The sequence below is a fragment of the Lampris incognitus genome, chromosome 2, assembly GCF_029633865.1.
Source record: "Lampris incognitus isolate fLamInc1 chromosome 2, fLamInc1.hap2, whole genome shotgun sequence".
Classification (NCBI taxonomy): Eukaryota; Metazoa; Chordata; class Actinopteri; order Lampriformes; family Lampridae; genus Lampris; species Lampris incognitus.
The window spans coordinates 137,759,281-137,771,093 of record NC_079212.1 but is presented as its reverse complement, the minus strand read 5'-3'; the positions used below and the strand labels follow the sequence as shown (position 1 = coordinate 137,771,093).

Here is an 11,813-nt window from a genome sequence, read left to right as displayed (position 1 = left end):
GACGGCTCGCAAGAGTGGGGGGGCAATTGGCCAAGTACAATTGGGGAGAAAAAGAGGGGGGAAAGCCTCCCCCCCCCCAAAAAAGGAGAGAGATGGAAAGATTCAAGTTGAAGCTAGTGTGTGTGTTCATTTGTGTGCTGACTGACATTGAAACGATGGATTACTAGCAGCAGAGGTTGACGGTGGGTTCGGGTTTTGGGTCTGTATCAAAGTGAGAGTCATTGTTTGGATTGAGTGAGGCATTCATGAATGGAGTTTAAAGAAAAGAGAATAGGCTTTTTCCTAAGTAGTGCCAGAAGCGATGCCTGACTGTGTAAGGATAAAGCACGGTGACCTGTGCACAAAGACGAGATTTCACAATATGAATTCAGGAGGAATCTGTGTGTCACTACATGGAGGAATATTATACAATGGTGCATTCAGTGTGGACTTGAGCTACCAAAGCATGCAAAGCTAAAAATTGAGCTCAGCTGTATCATACTACTTTAATTGATTTTGAATGTTAAGCTGTTTACTGTTTAAGATGTATGTGTCCATTTACATGAAATGAGACGATTCTTGCCAAAAAGTTGGGTTGAGGAATCTTGCCACAACTTCAAAATTAAAATTCTGACTTCGAGTGCTGAGATGCAGCGCTGATGGTCATATTTATCATGTGCACATTTGGAAGAACGATCTGACTTTATTGAGTAAGTGTATTCTGAGCTTCATTTAATAATAATAATAATAATAATAATAATAATAATAAATCAATCTTATATAGCGCTTTTCTAACACTCAAAGTCACTTTATAATAAACAGGGTGAAACAAGACAACAGATAAACATACCACAGACATACAGGGGTGGATGGGAAGGGGGGGCTACGAGAGGGAGAAGCGGCAGCCACACACGATGCCGAAAGTACTCTCCCACTTAGGCACATACAAAAGGGGACAAAAAACAACAGCACTGTGGACGTTGATTTTCTGTAGGGGTTTACTCCCGTAGCCCGTTCCTCTCCCGAGGTAGCCACTAGGCAGTGGCACTATTTAACCCATAGCTGGGGGACGTTTAGACATTGCAATGGCAAGTGAAACAGACTGCAACACTTCTTCGTTAACTCAAGCTTTGACATTTAACAGTAACTACGAAGCGCTGAATATATTTGATATAGTCACTGCAAATGGCCGCTGAGTCAGTGAACGTCAAGACAAATTGAAGTGTGAAAACATTCATGTAGTTAAATCATCTAGTCATTCTTGCTACACCAGCCTTCTAATAAATACTATGATATCAGAGTTCATTTGTTCGTGATAGGCCTTATCGTATTCCTCTCTTCCTCTCTTCTCCGGTGCTCGCTCTTCCCTCCCAACACAATTTATGGTCCAACCTCAGAGGAGCTGCTTCCTGAGAGACTCTGGTATAACTGAAAAAAGACAAACAATACTTCATTAAAAACACTCTTAAACCAAAATCCTGCAATATGCATAGCTGGAGGAAGTAGTGTGGGGTGTTCGTCATTGCCAAGCGATCTTAATAACCTCACCAACATGTTTATTGCCGTTTGAGATTAAGCAATCAAGATGGCCCAGAAAGAGCATTTGGTCACTGTTGTTTACAGCTTTGAAGATGCTACGGTTTTCATTGGGAGTGATGAAGAAGGACGGGATTAGGAAGGAATATATTAGAGGGGCAGCTCAGGTTGGATGGTTTGGAGACAAAGCAAGAGAGGCGAGATTGAGATGGTTTGGACATGTGTGGAGGAGAGGTGCTGGGTATATTGGGAGAAGGATGCTGAATATGGAGCTGCCAGGGAAGAGGAAGAGAGGAAGGCCGAAGAGGAGGTTTATGGATGTGGTGAGGGAGGACATGTAGGTGGCTGGTGTGACCGAGGAAGATGTAGAGGACAGGAAGAGATGGAAACGGATGATCCGCTGTGGCGACCCCTAATGGGAGCAGCCAAAAGTAGGAATAATAGTAGTAGTAAATTGTTTATAGCTCCCATTTCAATGCTAATCCGTAGCATTGCACAGCAAAGAACAAAGCGTTAAGTTGCTCACCGTATAGAGAGAGGGGATGTTCACCATTGACAGCACAAATTCAGATGCCACAGGAATGAATGATCTGGAGGCCAAAAACAACAACAGGTTGTGAAATGAAACAGGGGAGCGTCGTCACACGCTGCCTTAAGATGCCTTGTGGTTTATTAAACTGAATTCCTCGAGAGCAGAATCACGCGTTCCAAACGTAAAAGCATGCAAGGCGGCATTGAGGATACGATCGCCTGTTTCAGCTCGGGTGATTAGAGGTACATTAAGCCGGCACAAAATGCCTTCACATCTGGCGCCTCAGAAGACGAGGAAAATAATACGTGTGCACATCAAGCCCGGTCCATCATTAAAAACAGGCATGAGGCAGCTTGAATAGTAACATAATTACAGAAGAAATTCCACTTTATCGTCTGCACCAGAGGCTGTGTTATGTTTAGAATCTGGACATCAATTGCACAATAATGTTGGTGGTAAACTATCCAAATACTGTAATCTCTGATTAAAAAAACCTTTTGGAAGTTGGATCCAGCTGGTTATTTGAAAGGAGTGTTTATGAATGGCTTTAAAGACCAAAAACAATGGAGTGGGAAGAGTAGTAGAGTTAATTGACAGTTTTTTTCCCCAAATCCTGTCTGGCCTTAATGTTTACCATCAACACCGAGGAAGAACATCCTACACAGGTAAAGCCACAACAGAGAATCTGACTTCACCGACCGAAAGGGCGTAAAGCATTTAAAATATTTTTGGATTGTTGAGATGTAAACTGCTGTTCCTTCAACCACAAGTGATTTTGCAAAATGCTCGGTCAGTCAATCAATCAATCAATCAATCAAACTTTATTCTTCATATAGCCATCCATCCATTATCCAAACCGCTTATCCTGCTCTCAGGGTCACGGGGTCATGTTGGGCGACAGGTGGGGAGACACCCTGGACAGGCCGCCAGGCCATCGCACAGGGCCGACATACACACACACACACACACACACACCACACACTCAGACGCACACACACACACACACACATTCAGACGCACACACACACACACACACACACATTCATAACTAGGGACAATTTAGTACGGCCTATTCACCTGACCTACATGTCTTTGGACTGTGGGAGGAAACTGGAGCATGGGGAGAACATGCAAACTCCACACAGAGGACGACCTGGGATGACCCCCCCCCCCAAGGTTGGACTACCCAGGGGCTCGAACTCAGGACCTTCTTGCTATGAGGCGACCGTGCGAACCACTGTGCCGCCCTTTTTCATCTATATTATTCATGCAACCAATTCTGTACATGAAATAAAATGCAAAGCACTCTACGTTACATGAAACTGCTAAATAAAATTGCACTGGGGGAAAAAAGACAAAAGGAAAACATCTGGACCAAGCAGGTGTTCTCAGTAGGTAGACTGCCCTGTAGATAAGTAGGTTAGATTAAAACAAAGAGTCTAAAAACGTTATGTATTTATGTATGTGTGCATATTTGTGGATTAATGAGTGCACCATTACATTTGGGTATCTGTCACTGAACTCAGCACCTGTGTTTATTCTCAATTACTCTGTCAAGTTGTATAATTTCTCTTTATGGCTGTAGTGATAAAAATTTATTTGTATAGCAGCTTTGAAAAACAAGAGTTTACAACAAAAAAAACCCTCAAGTTTTCCTCCCCCAAGTAATGGCTCACAACAACAGTACTCCCCCCCCCGCGCCCCCCCCCCCACACACACACACACACACACACACACACACACACACACACACACACACACACACTGGACTCCCTCTCTCCGCAGCTAATTGCAACAACATGGACATGTCTCATTTCTGGGTCAAAATGGGACACTTTGGCTGGGAAGAGATGCAGACACCTCTGCTATGGCACTTTAAGCTGCGTTTTCTTCATTTTCACCCAGAAATGAGACACTTTGGAGGTCCAACGTTCTGATTTTTCCAGCATGATGGATGACTGTGAAAATGAAGTGTACCAATGGACTAGAACGGAAAGAATGAAAGACATTTTACTTGTCGTTGCAAGCAACCATACAACGACATTCATACTCAGCCTTTAAGCCATCCTATTGTATAGCAGCAGTAGGCGGCTGCAGTGCCCGGGAACCAACTCCAGCTCTTCTTTCCATTGCCTTGGTCGGGGCAGGGGCAGGAGTATTAACCCTAACATGCATGTCTTTGAACTACATGCGCACTGACTATAAAACAGGGACAGACTTCAAAAATTATGAATTATTCCTATACAGAGTAAACGGTCAAAAAAACATGAAAAGGTTAAGAACATGCCAGGCTGCCCCTACGAGAATCGCCACCTTAACGCGGTGGAGGGGTTTTGGGTGTCCCGGTGATCCTGGGGAGCTGTGTCGTCGGGGGCAATAGCTCTTGGTAGGGTGTCCCAAGGCAAATTGGTCCCGGGGGGGGGGGGCAGACTAAGAGCAATTCCCAAAAAACCCAACGTAATTACAACACGTGCGGAGTGCCCTACTTAGCTTGCTGCCACCGCGCCCTGAGCCCGAGAGAAGCAGCCGATGATGAGATGAGACATGTCAGGCTGGTCTTGCTACTCTGTGATGTTAGCATAGCAGGATAAACACAGCTGGCTGCAGATAACATTAATAATGGGTTTGTTTGATTTGGGCATACCAGCATATCTATCAGCACTGCCAAACAGACAGACAGAGCTGACACTAACAATTTTTCAATAGTAATGCCAATGCTGGTTCTTTGGCACACCTACATCCAACAGGGACAAGAGTACCAAGACCAGACCACCATGTTTTTAAACTTTACATGCTTTTTAATCTGTAGATGTCACCAAACGCACTAAAATGTTCTGATATTAAATTACTCTTTAACAATAAGTCAACATCATTTTAAATAAAATCAAATAAATCATTGTAGAAATCCACAAGTTATAGCCAATAGGTCAAACTCAAAAAAGAAAGAGAGTAAGGGTATTCAAACACAGATTTTATACAGCTTCATATTGGCTTTCTTCTGTTTATTTATTTCCCGCCTGTATCTTTCCCCAGTTCCTTACCTAAACAGGAGAAAGAAACCGTAGGCCTCGGCCACCATGCCAATAACTGACCATCGGCAGAGCACCAGGGCTACACCTCCCAGGAAGAAGAAAGATCCGCGGAGCCTGTACCTCTGAACAAAGAACTGGGCGGTCCTGCGGAGGCCGGTAATGAATACCAAACCGACCAGGAAGAGAAGCTGTAGCAGCAAGGGAATCACAAAGAAAAAGGTGAGAAAATGCACGCACAGTAGTGTCGTCCCTCCTTAAAAGTTCACAAGACTTTCAGTCAATATATATTCAAACAGTATATGAATACGTATATATATCTCAGCAGATTTCAAATACAGGTCTACTTGTTAAATAGCCTATAATAATGATAATACTCTTGTTCATGATAAGAATGGCAACAAAATCATGTAACACAGACACAAATTAGGCATTCCGGGTACCGTTTGCCCCACAAGGAGAGATGAGCAGGTATGTAGCGGCAGAATGTAACTTTGCTTCCATGTGGTGACCAAATTTATTACATTACAAAAGCAAGAAAATTGAAAAATAGAACATCAGAAATGCAGGTTTTACAGTAATTTGATATACTGATTGATGTCTCAAGCTTTTGTCGATATGACAACGTGCCGACCGATGTTCAATATATCCATAGTTCTCATTGAACTATCACCCAGACAACACTCTTGAAATGGAAAACCAGACACAGATTGAACATTGCCCAATGGACAAACCTGCTAAAAGATGATATTTTACTCGGAAAAACTTTTACTTTGTTATTTCTTCATAGAAAACACTTTTTTCATTTTACTGGAAAAAATAAAACAAAAAAATCATGAAAAATGCATATTTTCAATAGAATATAGGCCATATAGGTTTATAGAAAGTGCATTGAAGATAAATAATAGACAAACTGACCTCTGCACCTTATGGTTTTGTGTGAAGGCAATAGAATAGCCACTGTGCGAGGCAATAACCACTGTGTGTTGGTAGCTGGTTTGCTCCCTCAGTCAATTTTTTAAAATTGCTTTCCTAATTTGGTATGCTACTAAAAGAAAGGTTTTGTTTTTTTTACTTAATATGAGTAACTTTAAGAGTGCTTTGGTTTGGTGTGATCTCCAGTTTTGTTCTTGAGCCTTCTTATCAAAGAGCAGCTTATCAACTTTCTCCATTTTTGATGCAAGTCAACTGAACATGCCAACAAGCTCCTTTTTCCTAAATAATGTTTTATGAACTGCAGCCATGTATACAGAGGTGAACACCCCGGCTTCAGAAAGTAAAAGTCCGACCATGTATTTGTTCCAGCCATTCACTAAACAAGGCGATTTCACTCTAATTAAATTCAGCTGGTGTAGTGTATGGGTGGGACAAACACGTGGCAGGACTTTTACTTTCTCAAGCCAGATTGTCCACCTCTGTATGTGTGCATGTCCTCTACCTGATGAAACTCATCAATACTAGACATAATTTTAAGATGCCAATCCACTTTTAATGACAAGAAAAGTTATTTTGCCATCTTCTTTCGGTTGAAAAGTTCCCCCTCGGTGCCATGCTGACCCCAACTGATGATGTGGTACCAAGGACTCAGGGGAGCAGAGGCCCAACAAAACCCCATTGAACCTCAACACTGGAGATAGGGCAAAACAAACGACCCAAATATACAATTGACACCCCCACCATAATCACTGCTGCAGACCTCCATTCCTGTCTCTTCAAACTTGAACTTTTAAAGTCAAAGTCAAAGTAGGCTTTTATTTGTCCCCAAGGGGGAAATTGTTGTATAGCAGTGGCAACATTCAAACACTTGATGTAAACACAGGGACTACTGTGGCTGAAGTGATTCCTGCTGTATTTGTGTCTTATTCAAGAGATTTTTGCTATCGCTGTTATTCATTTTTAGAGTTAAAAAGTTCATCTCAGTGTTCAATGATCAATACAATCATGATTAGCATACCCAGTAGTTATCAAACCATGTTCTGATTTTAGCTTTTTAAAACTGAAGCCGTCAGAATGCATGGTTTTAATTGGTTCTGTTGCAGACCTCTGTGGTCCTCTGGTAGTGTGACGTGGAGGAAATTGTGGAAAAGGATAGTCTTCCAAGAGTCCTCAAATAACTTCTAAATGGCATAAGTGTGGTGTGGCTAAGTCCAGACGCCGTTGCAATTAGACAGTACCTAATTATTGCTATTTTGTAGTTTTAGAGCAGGATAAGTGGTTTGGGTGATGGATGGATGGACTCCCCTTATGATGGCAGTGATATCTTACAGCCGCAGCACTCTTTTGGATATTGGCTTAGACTTAATTTACAGAGTTTATGACCAAAGTTGGTTACCTCTTCATGGCTGGAGGAGATCCATCGGGACAACAACAATGGCGGGGCCCCAGATGCAATGAGGGAAAAGAGGTGTAGGGGCAGGGGTGCTGGAACACGGAGCAGGCTGAGAGCTCAGGCTCACCATCTACCTCGGCCCAGTATCCTGCTCGCAAACGTCCAGTCTTTGGAGAACAAGCTGGATGACATATGGGCAAGGATTACATTCCAGTGAGATGTCAGGGGCTGCAACATCTTCTGCCTGACTGAGATGTGGCTATCCCCCTTGGTGCCTGATCAAGTGAGCCAACCGGCTGAACATCACTCTGAAAAGACAGAAGAATGGAGACCAGCAAATCCAGAGGCGGGAGAGTCTGTCTCATGAAGAATAATAGATGTTGTTATCTAGGGAACATCAAAATCCTCTCTTCATCCTGCTCACCTTACCTGGAACTCTTGATGATTTAATGTTGCCCGTTCTATATCTCCCTAGGTAGTTCAACTCAGGACTCATTACAGCCATGTACATTCCCCCACAAGTGGACACAGACAGAGCCTTATCCGAACTACATGACACCTTAACCAGACTACAGTCCAAGGACTCTGACGCTTCCCTCATCATGGCAGGGGACTTAAACAAGACAAACCTCAAGAAAGTTATGCCAAATCTTTTTCAGCACATAAAGTGCCCTACCAGGAAGGACAAAACACTGGGCCACTGCGACACACCCTTCAGGGATGGGTACAAGGCTAGATCTCTCCCACCTTTTGGCAAATCAGACCATGTTGCCATTTTCCTAATGCTGGGATATAAACAAAAAATGGTATGGCAAGAGGTAGTGACCCGAGAAGGCAAGCGTTGGTCTACCCAACTCAAAGGCTATGCTTCTAGTTGCTTTGAGTGACGTGCTCTGGGATATGTTCCAATCCTGCTCTAACGACATCAGTGAGTTTACGGAAGTAGTGAATAGATTCATAGCAACCATGGCAGAAAATGCTGTTCCATCTGTAAGGGCAAAGTTTTTCCCAATCAGAAACCATGGATCGACAGATCTATCCAGGTCACTCTGAATGCTTGCACTGCAGCGTACAATGCAAGACTAGTCAGATATAAAGTAGCGTCCTACAGGCTAAGGAAGGATGTAAAGGATGCGAAGCTATGCTGCAGGAACGGAGTCAAATCACAGTTCCAACAACATGACTGTAGGCGCATGTGGCAATGTCTGTGGACTATAACAGACTATAACAGACAATCCCCAACAGTGAGTACCAACACTGCACTGGCGACTGAGCTGAATGTCTTTTACGCTCAGTTTGAGGCTAATGCTAAGGCTAGCGTTGACCTGGCTGTCAGTGCGGTCAATGCCGGGACCTCACTGGTAGCGGAGAGCCCACTCGTCTTATAAGAGCACGAGGTCAAGAGGGCACTGAAGTGAGTCGACACCAGGAAAGCAGCTGGTCCAAAAGGCATCTCCGGGAGGATTCTCAAGTCCTGTGCTGACGTCCTGGCTCCTGTGTTCACAACCGTCTTTAACCTCTCTCTGACCCAGTCTGTGGTTCCCACATGCTTCAAACAGTCCATTATTGTCCCTGTGCCAAATATTCCTTCCCCTGCTGCTTGAATAACTACCACCCAGCTGCCCTCACCTCAGTAGCCATGAAGTGCTTTGAGAGGTTAGTAAAAGTTACATAATATGCTCCTCTCTACCGAGCACCTTAGATCCACTGCAATTTGCTTGCTGCCCAAACAAATCCACAGATGACGCCATCTCCCAGGTACTGCACACCACACTCTCCTACCTCAACAACAAGGGAGGGGACTATGTTAGATCGCTGTCTATAGACTTTAGCTCAGCATTTAGGCCTAACACTATTGTCCCTTAAAGGCTGGCCAGTAAACTCACTAACCTGGTTCTAAACAATTCTGTGTGTTCCTGGATTTTCTTTTTTTTCTGAATTTATTTCTGATTTTTCCCTTTTTCTCCCAATTTAGTGGCCAATCGGTCCCTATTTTAGTTCAAACACCCACCCTCATACTGCATGCGTTCGCCAACTGCATCTCTCCGGCTGGCAGTCTCGAAGGAGACGCCTCGCCAGTTCCGTGACAAGGCGACTCCAGGCCGAACCACTGCTTTTTCCGACACACACAGAGATGCTTTCATGTGACGAACACAAGCCGACTCTGCCCCCCTCCCGAAGACAGTGTTGCCGATTATCGCTGCTTCATCGAGTCCGGCCAGTCGGATCTGATGAGACTGGGGCGCGAACCCCGGAACCCAGTGGGCAACTGCATCGGCACAAAGCCGATGCTTAGACCACTACACCACCGTGGACCCCCCCTGGATTTTCTTACTACCAGACCTCCGGTGGTCAGGGTAGGTGGATACACCTCCAACCCTCAGCGCTGGGGCCCCCAAGAATGCGTGTTGAGCACTGTGCTGTACCACTTGTATACTTGTAGTTCCACTTGTACTGTGTGGCCGAACACAGTTCCAGTACCATCATAAAGTTTGCTGATGACAGAGTCATGGTTGGCCGGATCTTGAACGATGAAGAGGCAGCCTATCTGGAGGAGGTAGCAGGTCTGTCGCAGTGGTGCCGGGCCAAACATCTCTCCCTGAATGTTGGGGAAACTAAAGAGCTGATTGTGGACTATGCCAGGAAGTGTCAGAGGTCTTACACCCCACTGGAAATCAGTGGGACTCCAGTGGAGAGGGTGAGCAGCTTTAAGTACCTCGGTGTGCACATTACTGAGGACTTAACATGGACTACACATATGACACTGTGACAGCAAAGGCAAGCAGCACACGTATCACCTCAGACAGCTGAGTAAATTTAAGTTTTCACAGAAAGATGAACAGAAATTTGATTCTGAGTCTGAAAGTCGCACTCTCCTTGTACTCTGCTGCAGTGCAGAGCATCCTGATGGGGAGCTTAACCGCCTGGTATGGGAACAGCTCCTCTCAGGGCAGGGTGGCCCTGTAGAGGATTGTTTGATTGGTTGAGTGCACTATAGGTACAGTGCTCCCCTCCCTGCAGAGCCTACTACAGGAGGTGCTTAAACAGAGCTAGGAGGACAGTAAAGGACCCCCATCACCCAGTGCGACTACAATCAGGCAAGCGCCTACACTGCCACAGGTCAAGCACTGAGAGACTAAGGAAGAGTTTCTTCCCACAGGCTATCAGAGCCTTGAACAATGAACAATAAACAATAAACTCCGGAGTACAATATACATACAAGTATACAAATACTTTTGCCACTTTATTCACACTTTTTTGCATATTCTCTATATTTCTTGTATATCTTGGCTTATTTTTGTATATTTTGCTTATAACTTAGCTTTTTTTTATATATAATTTCTTGTACTTTGCATTGTGCACTGCCTGGGAGTTTGATGCAATAGCATTCGCTATACGTATTTGTATATATAGTATATATACTATGTGACATAAAAATCTCGTGAATCTCTCTCTTGTTAGATAACTACGCACAAGGCTACCAATAAGTGAGTCACTCCACAGCAGCATCTTAGCCCCCACTCAATGCCTTTTACAATACATTCTAACCCCTTTACTCCCATTTTGCAAAATGAAAATATGTGGGGGGGTCACAATGCCCCCCCAGCGACTGAGATATTTCACTACATTGAGTCCAGGGTGTTTTCCCGCCTGCTGCCCACTGACTGCTGGGATAGGCTCCAGCATCCCGCAACCCTAATTAGATAAGCGGTTTGGATAATGGATGGACGGATGAGTCTAAAATAGGTCCAATAGAAATATTTTCTAATTCTGTGCATGTGTGTGTGCTATAAGTTTGATATGAGTGAGTATGCATATTTCGTAGTTTTCAATTTAACATTAAATTAGTTCATCCATCCATCCACCCATTATCCAAGCCGCTTATTCCAATTGAGGTTGTGGGATGCTGGAGCCCATCCCAGCAGTCATTGGGCAGCAGGCAGGGGGACACCGTGGACAGGTTGCCAGTCCGTCACAGGGCCGACACATTTACACCTAGGGACAATTTAGTATGGCTGATTCACCTGACCTACATGTCTTTGGACTGTGGGAGGAAACCCATGCAGAAAAGGGGAGAACATGTAAACTCCACACAGAGGACGACCCGGGATGGACCCCCCAATGTTGGGGGGGTCCATATGTTGGGTTCGAACCCAGGACCTTCTTACTGTGAGGCAACCACGCTAACCACTGTACCACTGTACCGCCCAAAATCAGTTCATATGTACACTACATGTTTTAAAAGGGTACATAAAAAAGAAAGCCTATAGTATATAAAAAAACTTTGATACTTCACTTTTAACATGGTTGCCAGTACACTTCAGTTGTGTGCGTTTATGTGTGAAAGACAAACACCCTATGTGTGTTATATGTGTGATATATAGTACAAAGTGGTCAGAAACTGATT

The 11,813-nt window shown here is 44.2% G+C and overlaps 1 protein-coding gene across 1 annotated transcript in view; it reads right to left on the bottom strand.

Annotated features, from left to right (window-relative positions):
• Positions 1 to 681: 681 nt before the first annotated feature.
• golt1a (golgi transport 1A) overlaps positions 682 to 11,813 on the bottom strand; it is a 39,190-nt gene continuing 28,058 nt past the window's right edge. The window contains exons 3-5 of the mRNA XM_056275056.1: positions 5,089 to 5,267; positions 2,042 to 2,105; positions 682 to 1,407 (exon numbers count right to left, since the gene is read on the bottom strand). Coding sequence (XP_056131031.1) covers positions 1,360 to 1,407; positions 2,042 to 2,105; positions 5,089 to 5,267 — 291 coding nt within the window. The 3' untranslated portion in view covers positions 682 to 1,359. The remainder of the gene's footprint in view (positions 1,408 to 2,041; positions 2,106 to 5,088; positions 5,268 to 11,813) is intronic.